The sequence below is a fragment of the Sesamum indicum genome, linkage group LG9, assembly GCF_026168435.1.
Source record: "Sesamum indicum cultivar Baizhima isolate 11 linkage group LG9, ASM2616843v1, whole genome shotgun sequence".
Classification (NCBI taxonomy): Eukaryota; Viridiplantae; Streptophyta; class Magnoliopsida; order Lamiales; family Pedaliaceae; genus Sesamum; species Sesamum indicum.
In genome coordinates this window covers 18,273,892-18,291,042 of record NC_142665.1, presented here as the reverse complement: position 1 = coordinate 18,291,042, position 17,151 = coordinate 18,273,892, and the positions used below count along the sequence as shown (strand labels likewise).

At 35.1% G+C, this 17,151-nt stretch overlaps 3 protein-coding genes across 5 annotated transcripts; 2 read left to right on the top strand and 1 right to left on the bottom strand.

The window, feature by feature from the left end:
• The first annotated feature begins 1,320 nt into the window (after positions 1 to 1,320).
• On the top strand, positions 1,321 to 5,825 carry LOC105178172 (pyridoxal-phosphate-dependent serine hydroxymethyltransferase, putative (DUF632)). The gene is made up of 5 exons (XM_011101571.3): positions 1,321 to 1,478; positions 1,603 to 2,597; positions 2,837 to 3,042; positions 3,354 to 3,577; positions 4,710 to 5,825. The coding sequence occupies exons 2-5, from the start codon at positions 1,910 to 1,912 to the stop codon at positions 5,488 to 5,490; spliced, it is 1,899 nt and encodes a 632-aa protein (XP_011099873.3). The 5' UTR covers positions 1,321 to 1,478; positions 1,603 to 1,909; the 3' UTR covers positions 5,491 to 5,825.
• Positions 5,826 to 7,474: 1,649 nt separating this feature from the next.
• Positions 7,475 to 10,047, bottom strand: LOC105178173 (L10-interacting MYB domain-containing protein). Of its 3 annotated transcripts, none has more exons than XM_011101572.3 (4): positions 9,791 to 10,047; positions 9,590 to 9,693; positions 8,727 to 9,086; positions 7,475 to 8,508 (listed from the first exon to the last, which is right to left on the bottom strand). In XM_011101572.3, exons 2-4 carry the CDS (start codon positions 9,611 to 9,613, stop codon positions 8,014 to 8,016), a joined length of 879 nt encoding a protein of 292 aa, XP_011099874.1. In that variant the 5' UTR covers positions 9,614 to 9,693; positions 9,791 to 10,047; the 3' UTR covers positions 7,475 to 8,013. The 3 variants fall into 3 exon arrangements, with proteins under 3 accessions (XP_011099874.1, XP_011099875.1, XP_011099876.1); XM_011101573.3 differs by having other exon boundaries at positions 9,599 to 9,693; XM_011101574.3 differs by lacking the exon at positions 9,590 to 9,693.
• A 1,078-nt stretch (positions 10,048 to 11,125) lies between these two features.
• LOC105178393 (3-dehydroquinate synthase) lies at positions 11,126 to 15,234 on the top strand. Its single transcript, XM_011101858.3, has 8 exons — positions 11,126 to 11,629; positions 13,280 to 13,430; positions 13,515 to 13,682; positions 13,780 to 14,006; positions 14,158 to 14,281; positions 14,513 to 14,575; positions 14,666 to 14,809; positions 14,900 to 15,234. Exons 1-8 carry the CDS (start codon positions 11,286 to 11,288, stop codon positions 15,029 to 15,031), a joined length of 1,353 nt encoding a protein of 450 aa, XP_011100160.2. The 5' UTR covers positions 11,126 to 11,285; the 3' UTR covers positions 15,032 to 15,234.
• The last annotated feature ends 1,917 nt before the right edge of the window (positions 15,235 to 17,151 follow it).

The window sequence follows — 17,151 nt, the reverse complement described above, 5'->3', positions numbered from 1 at the left end:
GCATATAAGTGTAATTTACTCTCATCCCTAAATACCACCTCATAAATCAATAAAAACACAGCCCAATTGGTAGAGATTAAGAATTCAAAGATGGAAAAAAACAAAAATTAAAAAAGAGGATTTGGCCGTTGAGAGCATTATAATTAAACACCAAAACGGGTGCACTACTAAATTAGCTGTGTCATTAACTCTGTCCTCACAACATTACAAATACACACACACACACACACACGCTTTTTATTATTCTTCCTAACGTTTTTGCCCTTTTTTCCTTCCCTATTTTTTTTACCTTTTACGTTTCGTTTTTGGCCCTGAAAAAGAGTGAAAAATCAATACCCATTTTGAATTATTTACCATAACATATATATATATATATAATTCAGTCCGTTGGAATTTCAATTTTCCAGATTTACCCTTCTTTCTTTTCTTATTTGACTATTCTCTCCCCACCACGCCCTTATTTTTTTATATGAGAAATTCTAGTCAAAATCGAATTTTAAAAGGTTCGAATTAATTACAAGACAAGTGGGTATAAATTAATTAAAAATGTGGAGTTTATTATTTATTTTTTGTTAAATATTGATAAATTTTAATTTTTTTTTTTTGCATACAGGGTCATTTGGAATTTTCGTTTCTATAAATTTTTCTTCGAATTCAAATCTACAAATCCAAATTTAGGATAAGTGTAATTATTATTTATTATGAATTATGTGCTGAATAAAATTTTGACTATGATTTTACTTCTATATTTGGACTTTTTTTTATTAAATTAAATATATGTATTTAGTAATAATATGTAGATTATGACAACAATATTCCGAGCAAGGCACTTAAAAATTTTAATATATTCTCAAAAATGTGTTTTCCATGTCTATTTATATTAATATTATATGATGCTTCTATATTATTTGGCAGAATAAATATTTTTAAATTAAAATATTTGAAAAAATTATATTTTTAGTCCCATATGATAGTGGTATTGTATTTTTTGGACCCATAATTTACGGACTTCGTATATTGGGTCTCATAAGGTAAAAAATCGTAGCTTTTGAGACAAAAAATGGCATACAACTTTTACTCTATAGGATCAATAATATTATAATATTTTATCCTATATAATTAAATATATTAAATTTATAAATTATGGGATAAAAAATGTAATAATTTTTATGGTGTGGGATGAAAAGTGCAATTTTTTAAAAATATTTAATAGGCATTTAAGAGGGGGAAATGAAGAGGTGGAGAATGTTGGTAAATAAAAACAAGTGGAGGGCATTATGGTGAAAAAGGTGAGAAATATATGTGAGTATGTATGTGTGTGTGTGTGTATTTGTAGTATAAATAAAATTATGGCACTCTGCCCAAGAGCTTCATTTTCACTGTGTGGTAGCAATATACTGTCGTCTTCCTCTCCTCCTTTCCTCCATTAATCTCTCTGTCTATGGCGGTGCAAAGATGAAGGAAAAGCTCTGTCGCAGGTCTTTTTCTCATTCTTCTTCTTTTTTCTGTTAATTTTTCATGTTTCTTCGTTGTTTTTGTTGGGAAGAATTCTTTGGTTTCGGAAATTTATGAGTTGGTTTTGTTGTTTTTTTTTTTTTGCAGGTGAATAGTTGCGGGAATTCTTTGACTTGAACTGGAATCTCTGTCTTTCTCTCTCTAGATTTCAGTACATAAATGGGTGGGTTCTGATCTCTGTCTGTGTTCAGAGCGAGGAAGTGTAGTGTTGTACTTGCGACCACAGATTTCTGTTTATCTTTTTCCGTGTTTGGGGTTGATGGTAAGATGAACAGTACTGGAAAGGAAGATAGAAAAATGGTATGAAGAAATCGGCGTTAGAGTAAATTAGCTGCATTGATTTTCTCTCTCACACACAACACATAGTAGAGAAGGCGTTGGAGAAGAGGAAAAAATGGGATGTTGGTATTCGAGATTAGACAGAGAGGAGATGGTTTCAAGATGTAAGGCTAGAAAGAGGTATATGAAGCAGTTTGTGGAAGCTCGGCACGCCTTCTCCGCCGCCCACAGCATGTATTTGAGGTCACTTCGGAACACTGGCTCGGCCCTTCTTCAGTTCGCCACCGCCGAGACCGATCTCCACCGCCACCACCTCCCACCGCCGAATCCGTCTCCACCCCCTCCGTTGCCGAGTACCCCACCACGCCCCATGAGCCCCACTTCTTGGACGACCACCACCTCTACGACCACTTCCTCTGCTATCCGGCCACCCCCGCCTCCGCCTCCGCCGCCGCATGCGTCCGCATCCACCTGGGATTTCTGGGACCCTTTCATGCCAACTGCAGGACGGTCTGTAGATGAAGAGGAGTGGGAGGAGGAGACCACCACTGCTTCTGAGGTGGCAGCTACCCCCACCACCACGGCTCGGGCGGCGAGCGTGGCCGCCCCGCCTTCTGTTGTTACCGCCACGGCCACCACCGCCAGCAGTGAGCTTGCCGTGGTGGTCTCCACCAAAAGTAAAGATCTGGTTGAGATCATCCGAGAACTGGATGAATACTTCTTGAAAGCTGCCGATGCTGCTGGTCCACTCTCATTACTGTTGGAAGTCCCCATTTGTAATTTCAATCGCCAAACATCATCAGGTATTGGTTTTCCCGTTTGCATTATATTTACTCATATCTCTTATGTTTTCGTTTTCTTTTTTCTTTTCCTGGTAAAGAATGAGAATTGTTCCTACTTATTTGCAACTCAATTACATACAGCAAGAGTAAAACTAAGATTGCAGATATGACTTGTAATATATCTTAAATGCATTTGCCGACCGAGAAGTATTATTAAATTGGCCCCTTTTTGATGTAATCTTGAATCTGTTTGGTTGCAGCTAAGGATTATGGATATGGGAAGAGTTTGAGTCCAGTATTATGGACATGGGGTTCAGGTAGTGCGAAATGGAATGCTTTTGGGAAGTTTTGTGAAGATCCCATTGGAAATAATGTAGGTTGCCAGGCTGCTGATGGAAAAGCCACACATTGTTCGACGGTCGAGAGGTTATACTCTTGGGAAAAGAAACTCTACTCAGAGGTTAAGGTATCCCAATCATGGTGCCAAGGCTGCTTTGACTTTACTTAAATCTTCTTAATCTGCAGTCTTGTGAGTCTGTTTTATCACAAACTATAAGGAGTTGTGTCCCCAGATACTGTGCAATTCTTCAATGAAAAATGCCTTTCCTCTTCAGATTTTGGTAATGATGTTATTATAATGCCTATTATGGCCTACTCTTTCGGGGTCTAAGAAAATGCAGATGGTTTCACAGGGTTGTGACTATACACTTGTGTGGTTGTACTTAGAACTCGTATGTACAAGATCTGATTGAAATATTCCCTATTCTGGTTTTGTAGAATGCTGAGCATTTGAAATTAGAGCATGAGAAAAAGGCAGCAATTCTCAGGAAACTAGAATTGAAGAATGCTGATTATATCAAGACTGAGAAGGCAAAAAAAGACGTTGAGAAGTTGGAATCACAGATGATGGTTGCTTTGCAGGCGATTGAGACTACCTCATTGGAGATTATCAAATTGAGGGAATCAGAGCTTTATCCACAACTTCTCCAGCTTGTAAAGGGGTTAGTCGGCTTCTCCTTTGTACCCGTTAACACGAATCTCTTGCATAATTTTCTTGATCCTAGTTCTAAGATTAAGCATTTGGATGTTGATTTATGAAAAGCTAAAAATATCTTGGATGTTCATGAAATCAAAGAAATTTGAATTAAATTCTTTAACTTTTTTGTTATGTTTAAGTCTAAATTCACAATTTGTAATTAGTGTTGAAAGATTACTCGGACGTTGAAAGTGGAAACCTCAGGACAGATGGTAATGCTAGTGACTGGGGCACTCTCAGCCTCCGGTCAATCACCCTTGGCTGTATTTTCAGGAGATAAGTGAAATAGATAGGAAAGTAGAATAAAGACTAGAATTTGGAAATTGCCCCATGCTTATCTCTTATATTCTCATTTTACCTCTGTGCAATTATATTGTTCATAATCCATATTCATAGCATTCATGAGTTTGTTGATATCTGCATGTCCAAGCCCGTTTAAGGTACCTGAGCTGAAGGTATTGCATACAGTTTTTCTATGATAAACTACCCTAACTGATAATGAAATAATAAAAAGACTTGGCATCTAGGCTGCTGATCTTGCATGCTTCAGGGCACGCTTCACAGAGGCCTTTGATTTCACTGAGTTTCATGAGATGGGTGCCTTATAATTCGTCCTCTACAATTATGGAAATTCACCAGCAACACTGGTATCTTTGTCTTTGTAAAGAAGATAGATTTAGAGTCAGATGGGATGGTAATATGGGGGTTTTATGAGTAAGAGCATGAGCCTTTCTCAAATGTTAGCCCAACTATAAGAAATCACGATACAATAATCTTAAAAGGAGAACTGATTGAAAATGTCGTAATGAAGGGAAATTACCTGGTAGACTGGTTGTTAGGTAATATTGATCAATTGTAAACTTTTGTTACTCTAAGTTCATGCTTGAATTTGTTCACTAGGTAAGTTTCAGCTATTCTTTTCCTTTTCCCCCATATTCCCAATGCTTTTACTTGCAGTGTTGCTTGAACTTGTGCACAGGTTTCACATAGAGTGAACTTGTTTTCCTTTTCTGGTCAGATGTCAAACTATATACCACCAGCTACATGATTAACAAACAGTTAAAGTTTCTCATCTAATAAGCATCATTTTCTTTCAGGTTGATGAGCATGTGGAGAAGCATGTATGAATTCCACCAGGTCCAGACACACATAGTCCAGCAGCTCAAGTATCTCAACTGCATTCCATCTACAGATCCTACTTCTGAAATTCATCGACAGTCAACACTTCAACTTGAACTTGAAGCTCAGCAATGGCACCTCTCCTTCTGCAACCTTATGAAGGCTCAACGGGATTATATTCAGTCATTGACTGGCTGGCTCCGTCTCAGCCTCTTTCAAGTAGGTAATAATCCAATCAGCAAAACCAAGCAAGACTCCGCCATTTACTCGTTCTGTGAAGAGTGGCAACTCACAATCAATAATGCTCCTGACAAGGTGGCGTCAGAGGGAATTAAGAGTTTCCTATCGATGATCCATGCCATTGTAGTGCAACAAGCAGAAGAGCAGAAACAAAAGAGGAGGTCAGAATCAGTGTTTAAGGAGCTCGAGAAGAAGGCGGGTGAGCTTCGATCCTTGGAGAGCAAACATGGCCCATATTCAATGCCTGAAGCCTCAGGTGAAACAAATAAGGATCCGGTGAGGGAGAAAAGAGCAAAGGTGGAGGCCTTAAGGGCAAGGGCAGAGGATGAGAAAGCCAAGTACGAAAAATCAATCAGTGTGACAAGGGCAATGACAATGAACAACTTACAGATGGGGTTGCCGCACGTTTTCCAGGCGATGACCGGTTTTGCCAATGTGTGCACTCAAGCGTTTGATTCGGTTCACAATCAGGCCAAAAGTACTGATGACCTTCACAATGTGAAAATGATATTACCTTGAACAAGATACATTCGGCCACAGGTAGCAAGAGCTGAGAGCAGTACATATTTAAAGTTTCATTTTAACTTCATGTATAGATGCGTCTCCACTTCCTTGGTTTGTTCAGCCTCTACAGGAGCTTGGGAAGTTGGTTAGAATGCAATGTGCTGTTACATTTAGTGCTAAAACGATTTGCGGCCTGTGTAAGTACTTCTGCTGATGTAGTTTTGTTTAGGTGACTACAGCTTGATTGTTAGATTTCTGTTCCTAGATTCAGAAGTTTAGAATCCAGTGTTTTTAACTTTATTGTACTTTTGTTTTGAATCCTTAAAGACATCATAGGCTATCTTTGGTTAGATTTGTGATTGTTGTTTTTAGGGTGTTCACATAACTTTTCGCACTGAACTATGGGAAGCCGGATAACTTGGTTTGGTGCTGAGACAAGACACACAAACACACACACATCATAATACATAGAGATATATGTTTATACAATAAATAATTTTATCTTTTGTGAGGGTTATAGATGTCATTTTTGTAGAATTTCCTTTTTTTCTTTTAATAGTCATAAATTTGCACAAATTATATTTTTCTGTAGGTGGTTTTATCTGTTGGGATAATACACCGTCCATTGAGGTTTTGTGTAATTTATACGTAGATAATTTGTGATTTAAAGAATAAAATTCAATATTGATGGTGTTTATTTTTTGTCTAATAAATAAATTTATTTATTAGTTTAAATTTATCGAATTTATTAATATCAACAAAAAAAAAATTAAAATGAAAATTTGTATTGAGGATGTTGAGGACGTGTTCAATAAGTGTCAATCTTCCTGCATATGCTAGGTATTTGTTGTATCAGGTATATATTTTTGTCTGTACTTTGTCAATTATGTGCAAAAAATTAATGTCTTTAGAAAATTTGGTAAACGGGATTTTTTGTTTTTTGGATGATCAGTTAAATGAGAATTGAATACCTAAGTATTTGTTGAATTTTTATGTTAGGGAATATGTTAGAAATGAAATTAGTATTTCTAAATTCATTCCAAATACATATTTGTATAATTTAGCAATATCATTACTCATTTCCTTATGAATGCCTGCCCATAAATATGGGATCTGGCATTCCCCAACTTACCCATAATTTTAATTATTCCGAATAAATTGGGAATAGATTTTTTTATACATATTGTTAAAATAATTTTTAATAATATTATACTTGTAAGATTTAAAATCATAAAATTATATATTATTTTGAATACATTATACAAAATAAATATCAATATAAATATTTAAATATAAAAAAATATTACATATTAAAATTATTAACATCTTTATATGCATTTTACCAAATATTACTATAGTGATAAAGTATTATATAATAGCATACATACCATATATTGTTGTATTCTATATTTTCATTATGTAATAAATATTTATTAAAATAATTAAAATACACATCCAACAATATATATTATATATTTATAATTAACTTAATACTTCAAAATAATATTTTTATGTAGCAAAATGTTGCTTAGTTGTTTTTTTTTTAATTTTAATTTTTATTATTTTCAAAATATGTAAATGAATAATTTGAAATTCTTTTATTCGATTCATTTTTTCATTCCTTTGACATACTAATAATAGAAGTTGCATGGTAAGTCACATTAATGGATCCATCAAACCAAATACAAGCTTATGTATCTTGAGATAACTTATTCTTCACTAGCAATTGGTGTATGTCGTTACTATGTGCATACAAAGTTATGAAAATATACTATAAATAAAAACAAATATATAAATCAATATACTAATTAAAAATAATAACAATAATTTATCAATTCATGTAAAATATAAAAAGTCGAATAATTTAGTTATATTAACAGTTGAAAGGCATTTTTCGTTTCATAAAAAATTAATGCAGTGGTGTCAATAATCGACGTTTGTGAGTGAGAAGAGGCTTTTTTTTTTTTTTTTTTTATATATATTAGAATAGAATATAGACTTGAACCAAACAAGGGCCTAAAAGAATAGCTATACATAATAAGAAAAGAATAAACAGTCCCCTGACGGCAAGAAGCAGAGACTATGAGAACAAGCAGCAAAACACACTCTGCCATTCCCTGTATAAGAATATAATTCTAGCTTAGAGCTCAAACACTTCATAGCTCCTCAAGGTGACCAGAAGAATGTACCTCAGTAGATCCAAGAAACAACCCTGATGTCAAGTTTGCTCCAGTGGCTCTGAAATTTGAAAACCATGTTCGTAAGAATATTGTTGCTGGTGTTGTGACACTTGCTGCTTCATAATGATATCTACCTAAGTACTGCATAACATTAACTTCTACATGCCGAGAAGATGAAGCGCTCGAAATTTATACTCCAAAGTCTTCATCCATGAGCAGCATATGTGTGATGCATTTTCGAGAGCTCGGTACAGAAGTCATGGAGATTAGAGAATGGGTTGATGTGAGCCAAAATTCTAAGTCTAGCATATGTACAAAGTACCATCTCCCAAGTGGACGTAAGGAGAAACTGCTAGGGCTACGGCAGGGTACAGTTGAAACACTTCCTTTGCAACCAGATTGATCGTTTTTCAACTCTGAGAGTTAAGAATGTCTCCCTTGCATTACGATTGTTGAATAGATCCAAAGCAGCATGATATACTTGGTCATCAACGCCTTGCAATTGATCCAATGCTCTAACACAATCAGTTATGGAGAATTTTCCATTGAAATTCTTTATAGCTTCTGCCCTGAGTCTTGTAGCAGTGGCCATCTCCAGTATACCTCTTGCAATAGCATCTTCAACTCCTTTCCGACCTCTCTTGCGACTGGCCGGATCCGCATAGTTCTCTGATTCAGATGGCGATAGTTGTTCCACCTTTACAATCTGATCTCCTGGAGAACAAGGCATTGTTTCATTCTCCTTGGTTGATCCATTCTGTTTTTGGTGTCGCCCTGCTTCTGCAAATATCATCCGCAGCTGGTTGAAAATTGGACAGCCCATACTCTTCAAGGTCTCAGCATCAGGATGATCCTGATTAGCATATACTATTAGGAAATATTCATACTCAACCAGAGATATCTAAGACACTAATATGCAGAATCAAAACATAATAATCATAATTTTTAAAATATTCTGAAAAACATAAAAAGCATTTAGATAACAAGCAAGCTACCAAATTCTGAAAGAACACATAATGTAAATGGGAGACTTTCTTCAGCTCTGGGATCAAAATATAAACTCGAGAAGACCTTGATGTATCTGTCCCATGCTTCCTCCGTAGATGTGATTGCACCAGTTGCCTCATCCCATTTGAAATCAGGATGATCGAGTAGCAATGATACATTAATATACTGCTTTCTTAAGGCAACATAACGGCTCTTCAGTTGATCATTATCCCACCAATAACCTGTTTGAATGCGAAAGTTATCACAAATGAACTTCCACCCTCTCTTGCTAAAAGATTTGTTTGATCTATTCCCCTTTTGAATCTGGTCTACCATCAAATCAACCAAAGTCTTAGTCAATGGAGCTGTCCACTTAGCACGCAATTGATTTTCAGGCTGCTGCACCACATCAGGTTTCCTTGAACGAGTTGTCCGAGTGGTCATCTTTTGTTCAACAAAAGACCAAATAAGCAACAAATAAGAAATGCCAGGTGTAAAAATGAACAACAACCATACCCGAAAACACCCTAACAAAAGATCACACCTAAACACAAAATAACAATGACAAGAAACTAAACAGGGCTATGGTTGTTCCACACGAACTCATGATTTTTCTTCCGTATTGTTTCTTCACCTCAGATCTTAGAATATGAATGTACATACAGCATATTAATTTTCTGAGTCATACTCTAATGTGAAGTTTACCAGTTCCAAAAATATAATACCAATTACAAGTGGCCTGATGTGAAACCCACACAGGGTGCAGAGAACTCAAATGCTAAGCATATGAAAATTAAAAAGAATAGCTTTCCCAGGGAAACATCATTTCTAGAGCACAGCCCAAAAGAAATAACCAAAAAATAACTCTATATGCACCCATCATTTCAGCTGCTATAAATTCAGGTGATAGAAACAAAATAACCCTTCTCAGAGAACAGAAAACGAACAAAGTTCACCAGATTTACTGCCATGGAGGATCAATCCAATTCCATCGTTGAACTCAAGACCTCCAAAACTAATCCGCTAAATTCCAAAATGCAAACTTTTCCTCCTAAAACCCGGAAAAAACAATTCAATCACCAAATATAACTCCATCATAATTACTTATAAATAAGTATAAAGTGACGTAAGAATCGTAGAACACCTACCAAAAACCAGCGCACGCACACAGTTACTTATACGCGCTGTTATTCACCTCCGACGATGCGATTTACCAAACTACTGCACTTTTTGCGTCTTTTTTCCCCTAAATAACGTGAAATTGAAAAGGTTCTTGCCTTTGGTCAAGGAGAGGATTTCATGAAGCAAAGAGATCGTCAGTCGTCCCTCCCAGTCCCAGGGATCGGGGTTTTATAGAATTTTGCTCTATTTATTCCTATTTTTTTCCTTACTTTGTAACCACAATCCCTTTGCTTTGACGTATTTATATTTTCTCCCAATACTCCAGTGAGCGGTTTTGTTCAGGAAAATTGCAATTTTCGTGCCATAACTAATTTTATTTGCAACGTTGATCCTATAATTTCACAACCCAAATCGATTTAGTCCTACAAATTTAAAAAAAATTGCAATTTAACAAAAAAAGCACGTGCATCCGTTAACCATTAACAGTTTAACGAAAATGATTAATGGGACGTAAATTGCAATATTTTTTTATTTGTGGGACTAAATTTATTAAGTTGTAAAACAATTAAACAAATGGGGTAAATTATAAAATACAAATTATAGTTTTCCCGATTTTGTTCATAGGGAACTACGTTGACAGATTTTTTTGTCTTTCATTTCTTTTTTTACATTAAATCCAAATATACAAACAATCCTTATTATGATATTTGTATTTTTCATATTTGAGTTTCGGAATTTGAGTTGATCTACGACACTACTATTCATATCTGCACTTTCTGGTCGAAACCAAACATCACGTACTCACGACGAGATGGATTGACAGCAAACGTTTGAAAGGCAACAAATCCAACAAAGAGATTCTTCTACACAATCAAATGTGCCGATGTCTGGTTCTCAACAATAATTGATTTTTTTACATTTGTACAAAATTTTTATACTATTTTATTTTTACAAATTAGTTGCATTTTTTTAGAATTGTATAAAAAAAATACACTATTATATTTATATAGTTTATTGTATTTTTTTAAATTAATACAATTTTAACATTATAATTTTTTCAAATTTATTATGTTGTTAAAAATTAATTGAATATAATGAATTTTAAAAAAATAAAAAAAATATTTAAAAGCATCCACAACACACTTTTTTTAAAAAAAAAAATTAGTCGAGTCGTGGATCACTTCTTTTAAATTATATAATTATTACACGATAAGTATATAATATTTCTTATCTAATAAATTCAAATTTGATCCAATCTTATAATTTCACAATCCTCACCTACCAAATTGCACAAGTTTCCATTTTTTGTATTTTCTTTAAAATATAAAAGAAAATTAAGGTGAAAACGAAAATCAATTCACCTACCACTCACCAAACCTCACAACCTAACCAACAATCAATACTCCGACGCTAAAACGAAAATCTGTTCATGTAGTTGTTGATAAACGCGCACACACATACACACAACGCCGAGCGGGATTGGATTGAGCCCACAGCCACAATTTCTCTCCGTCGGCACAAATGGCTGCTTCTTCCTCGCTCTGCCCCAACCGCGCTCTTTCCCTCTCCTTGAGGCCTTCCCACAAACACAATAATCACTTCGCTTCGTTTCACTCGGTTTTGCGCTTCCCGGTCTTCGCTTCTTCCGTTTCTTCCCGGTGCTGTCTATCCTCTGATTCTAATAATCGTAATTTGACGCTGAGGTTGAAGGCGTCGGCCACTTCTGCTGCCCCGGTAATGGATCAGCCCACTTCGTCTTCTTCCTCTCCTGATGTTTCTACAATTGTAGAGGTCGATTTGGGGGACCGGAGCTACCCGATCTACATCGGCTCCGGCCTTCTTAATCAACCTGAGCTGCTGCAAAGGTAGTTAATTTTGTTGTGTTTGCTGTTGTTTCTAGTTTTGTTTGAAGTTGATAATTTTTCTTTGCAATGGGTTGTTTGGTGTTCCCACTGAAATTTGGAAAAATCGTCTTATGCCGTGCCTACCAAAGTCATGCTGAAGGAGAATAAGAGGTTAATTGATTAATCTACAAATAGTCTAAGATGATGTAGACCAGGCCGGGATTGCGTTGATTTGTAAGAAAGTGCAGTTTTATATGTTGATCAATACTTAGTGTTTGCTGTGGTAGTCCTCCATGCCACTTGTACTTTGCAATGCACTATCTTGAGGATAGACTAGTTGGCTCGTTTGGTTTAATTTTGTAAAGGTTGACTTTAATGCCAGTGCCATTGGTTTTGAACTGCTGCTGATCTGAGTTTGTGTGTCTTGTTCAAATTCTGTGCACTTGACCATCTGTGACTGGTTATGTTTAAAATGAGGGTTGTTTCTTATCCAGAAATGTAGTCTGACACTTAACAAATGTGACATTTTTTTCATTGTTGCATAGTGGTGGCATTTGTATTGAAGTTAAAATGCTGCATATTAATTTCTTTAAAAAAAGAAAAAAAAATGATGCATACCTTTCTAAACTCAATCCATAAATGATGTGCTTTACATCATGACTAATGGCAACTCAAGACAACGTGCTACGTAATGGTTATGCTTAGTATACTGTTCTGTTGCCATAATCCTTACTACACCTTCACTCAAGCATCCAGGTGTTATTCCGTGACCTGAAGGCCACAGAAGAACTGCCGTTTTTAACCCCAAGACTTGCCTTCTATGTAAATTTGAAATATAATAGAAAAATAACTACTCAAGGGCAGACTTTCCTGCCCCTGCATTAGATGAAAATTTGTGTTGCACATTTACATTTATTGCCATATTTCAGTTTTTGTGTAAGTTATGCTGAATCTGAATATACAGGGGGTTATACAAGCACGAATGTATCACGGGCACAAAGATAGAAAAATCTGAACTTTAGAAACACTAGTCTTGCTATCTATGGGATGGACCTAGTCAAATATTTAGATCTTTGTTGGGGGTGAAGGGGGTCGAACCCCTTTAATTAACCTCTGTGGTTTGGGTGTTTGCCTGGAGTCCCTGAATCTGAATGTGTTTACAAATGATCCATATCCAAAATGTTTGTTGGTTTTGGCTATTCAATTTTGAAGATATTCTGGCTGCTACTCCACGGTTTCTTCATCTTTTAGTCTTGGATTCCTTTATTACTAAGTTAGGTGAACATCTTAAAAGTTTCATAGCTTGCCAGATTTCCTGAGTGGTTGGAAGCCCATGCCCTTTTTAAGCAACATAGACTCATCCAACTTTTACTTTCCTAGATATATGCATAACGAGGAGAAACAACAATGATTAAGTCTCTTATACAATACTTACAAAGCTAAGTACAGATAAGTTTTTGTGTGAAACAGAATCATTTTTTTCCCCAATATATGTTGATCTTTAAATATTTGTTCTTTTTGTTTTATTAACATAGTGGGATTTTGTTTTTTTTTTTAACAATTTTCCTAATTTCTTTTATTGCATGTCGAGAGAGTTGAATCTTTGAGTTTGAATGTTCTTTTATTTCTCAATTTCTTTGTGATAATTTTTAAGTTACTATTGTATTATAGGCATATTCACGGCAAGCAAGTCCTTGTGGTCACCAATACCACGATTGCGCCATTGTATCTTGATAAAGCTATTTCTGCTTTAACGGATGGAAACCCCAATGTCAAAGTTGAGAGTGTAATTTTGCCAGATGGAGAGAAATTTAAGGACATGGTGGGTATTCTAAGCTAATATCATTATCTGACTTAATCATATAATTGGGTTCAAATGACAATGGCACTATTTTATGCTTCACAGGAAACTCTAATGAAAATCTTTGACCAAGCAATTGAGTCACGAATGGACCGGCGCTGTACGTTTGTTGCCCTTGGTGGTGGAGTCATTGGTGACATGTGTGGGTATGCTGCAGCTTCATATCTGCGAGGAGTGAATTTCATTCAGATTCCTACAACTGTTATGGCGCAGGTCTGATTAGCTACTTGCATCCTCATCTGTGCATGCCAATTCAAAATAGTATATTACTTATTTCTTTTTCTGATTATCCCATCATATTATTGTTTAGGTAGATTCTTCAGTTGGTGGTAAAACTGGAATCAATCATCGGCTTGGAAAAAATTTAATTGGAGCATTCTACCAACCACAATGTGTGCTTATTGACACCGACACACTGAACACATTGCCGGATCGTGAGTTAGCATCAGGACTTGCAGAAGTCATAAAGTATGGACTTATAAGGGATGCTGAATTTTTTGAGTGGCAGGAGAAGAATATGCACGCACTGCTGGCAAGGTAAATATATGTAGTCAAGACATTAGTCACACCACATCATTATTCTTTCCTTGCTGATCTAAATTCTTGCTTATATATCTTTTGTCCATGGGCATGCATGCTTATTTCCTTCAGGAATTTGACCTGTAATCATAAAGAGTTTGCTCTGCAGGGACCCGAGTGCATTTGCTTATGCTATCAAACGCTCATGTGAGAATAAGGCTGAGGTTGTATCCTTAGATGAGAAGGAGAGCGGACTGAGGGCAACATTAAACTTGGGCCACACTTTTGGTCATGTGAGTATCAAATTTGAAAATATAGAGACGCTTTAAATAACTAATGTGAATTTTCTACTAGACTGTGCTTTTGGTGTCTTTAAAATGCATATTATTCTTTATTCTCTAAGTTCGGTGATTCAAATGTCCTTAACTCTCTGAGATAGTTTGTCATTGTTAGTGCGGTACTTCTGAAATATGAATTTATTTAGAATGTCTCTTACATGATGTGCTTTCCATATATACTCACAGGCAATTGAGACTGGTTTTGGGTATGGGCAGTGGCTTCACGGGGAGGCTGTTGCAGCTGGCACGGTATGTTTCTTTCTGGACCAGGTCAAACTTTTGTGCTTGATCCATGTATCCATCCATGCTTAAAGATATTGCTTGCATATTCAATTTTAGGTAATGGCAGTTGACATGTCTTACCGGCTTGGATGGATTGATGATTCATTGGTAAAGCGAGTGCATATGATATTGCAACAGGCCAAATTACCTACAGCACCTCCAGAAACCATGACTGTGGACATGTTTAAATCTGTTATGGCGGTAAGATGGAGTACTAAAGCAAACTCGACACATATTATATTTGAAGCTCTAACCATCTGGTTCTTAGTATAACGGTATTTTGTAATGCAGGTAGACAAAAAGGTAGCGGATGGTCTGCTAAGGCTCATCCTCCTGAAAGGTCCTCTAGGCAATTGTGTTTTTACTGGTGATTACGATAGAGAGGCCCTTGATGACACGCTGCATGCATTTTGCAAGTCATAGTTTCATTTTTATTTCACCTGCTGAAATTCGGTCTGTGTATGTATTTTTTGTTTGATTTCTCTGTATTTTTGCCCCATGAAGATGTTTCCTGTGCTACAACCAAACCTACTCAATACCATGTTGTACAAACATCACCAGTAGCTAGTTAGGACTTACTGGATAATTTTGCTTGATGATAATAAGAGTGCAGATTGTATGGGTTCTTTTGCTGGCTGGAGAGAATTTCCTCCGAGTTGGAGTTTGGTTTTGTGTCATAGGCAATAGAGAAAGAATGGGAAAAGTCATAATATCGGCAAGCACCTATATATTAAGTCAAAAATCATTTTGGCTCAGTTTTGCTTTTAATGTTAGCATATGAAGTTTACGAATGTTAAAAGAGATATTTGATATTTGCCAAAATTGTCACTCTGGTAACTGAAAAACAGATGTCCTCCTCTGCATACTGCCAGATTGTTGCTTTCAGAAATTCAATGGGTTAAATGCACAAACTTTCATGTGTTTTAAAATTTAGTTAATGAAATCCTTATGTTTTTAAAATAGATTTAAAAAAAAAGTCTTTGTATTTTAAATGTAGTTCAATGGTCCCTCCCTGTTAAATATAACTAACGACATTAATTCTTTTACAAACTGATCATTATGCTTTTATTTATTATATATTATTTTTTATTCTAATAATTATTTTATTTTTTTAATAAATAAAAAAATTGTAGGATTTAATCAATTCATTGATTGGGTCTTAAATATAAATAATAAAAACTTAAATTATTATTTATTTAATCTAAATTCAATAAAATTTGAGTTTGAGGAGGTGTTTAGATATTAGATTGTAATGATTATACTTACTTTTGACAGGTTTTGTTTTTTCTGTTTTTTATTGTGTGTGAAATGATATCTGGATGCGATGTTATTCTTTTTTTTTTTTTTTTAGGGGAAGGGGGGATGCGATATTATTCTTATAATAACTCTTTGATTTGGTGGTTAAATGTGGAAACAATTACAGGAAAATACAAAAAAATTGAACAAGTAGATTGTACTATTCATATATTATTTTTTTATTATAAGTAGAACGTATTACTATCGTTGAACGTATAAAAATATATATTTATATCATCATTTATTGATTACAAAAATTTGAAGTTCATAATTTTATTTATATTTCTATTTTTGAATTATTATTATATGTAATTATATTTTCAAAGAAATTGATAACAATTAGTTTAATTGATAAAAAAACTTAATTCATTTATTGATAATTCACATCTAAATTTAATTCTTGCTATTACAAAAATTTATCTTTAAAATTGAAATTTTTCGTTTGGTATTTACTAATAATTATATTTCTTGATCTCATATTTGAAAAAATTAAAGCGAAAGTAAAATATAATGTAAAAAAATATATAAAATAAATTAATTAGTCAAATTATTTTATTTAGGATCTTTTTAATAAGAAATTAAAATTTAATAAAATCAATCATGTTTTATTTGTAGGATTTTCTTGTCTATTTGATTTTTTTAATTTAATTTAATTTTTGTTATATTATTTATGTATGTTATATTTTTTTCTACTATCATATCCTGATGTCTTTTATTTTTAAATTATTGATGCAAAATGAATACCTCATTCCTGGCAGACTCAATGGGTACAGGACCGTCTTGTTAGAGTACAACAGGAGCTTGCTCGTTAGTTCCTTGATCACCATGTGCTCTGCCTCTTTCCTGTGGGAGGATTGTCTGGCTCCACTAGCTTGGGGTCTCATAGAGTTGTATTGATGGTCTCCACGATGAACTATCAGAGCTACTGACCGAGAAGCGGCTTGATCGGCAGCAAGTAAAGCTATTGGGTCGAATGTTGGATCGGGGGCATTGTGTCCCCCTACTACCTGCTCTGGAGGTGGGACAACGTAGATTACAGTAGCGGGGAGGGAGGTGTTTCCCTCAAAAGATCTATTATCATCTCTATTGTCTGAACTGACCATTTCTCATATCTAAATTTAAATAATTCCCATAGATAAAGCTAACGATGCGTACCGGGGTCCAACCACACTACAAGGACCTAAGAATTTTTGTAAAAATCCTAAGATTATCGAGGGACTAACCCGTAAAATAAAAATTAGCACTCC

Coding starts and splice junctions, on each gene's coding strand:
- LOC105178393 (XM_011101858.3), top strand. CDS start 11,286: ATGGCTGCTTCTTCCTCGCTCTGCCCCAACCGCGCTCTTTCCCTCTCC. Junction 11,630..13,279: donor CAACCTGAGCTGCTGCAAAG/GTAGTTAATTTT, acceptor ATTGTATTATAG/GCATATTCACGGCAAGCAAG. Junction 14,007..14,157: donor ATGCACGCACTGCTGGCAAG/GTAAATATATGT, acceptor TTTGCTCTGCAG/GGACCCGAGTGCATTTGCTT.
- LOC105178173 (XM_011101572.3), bottom strand. CDS start 9,613: ATGGCAGTAAATCTGGTGAACTTT. Junction 9,087..9,589: donor CAGTAAATCTGGTGAACTTT/GTTCGTTTTCTG, acceptor GTTGAACAAAAG/ATGACCACTCGGACAACTCG. Junction 8,509..8,726: donor CATGGGACAGATACATCAAG/GTCTTCTCGAGT, acceptor TATGCTAATCAG/GATCATCCTGATGCTGAGAC.
- LOC105178172 (XM_011101571.3), top strand. CDS start 1,910: ATGGGATGTTGGTATTCGAGATTAGACAGAGAGGAGATGGTTTCAAGA. Junction 3,043..3,353: donor AACTCTACTCAGAGGTTAAG/GTATCCCAATCA, acceptor CTGGTTTTGTAG/AATGCTGAGCATTTGAAATT. Junction 3,578..4,709: donor CTTCTCCAGCTTGTAAAGGG/GTTAGTCGGCTT, acceptor ATTTTCTTTCAG/GTTGATGAGCATGTGGAGAA.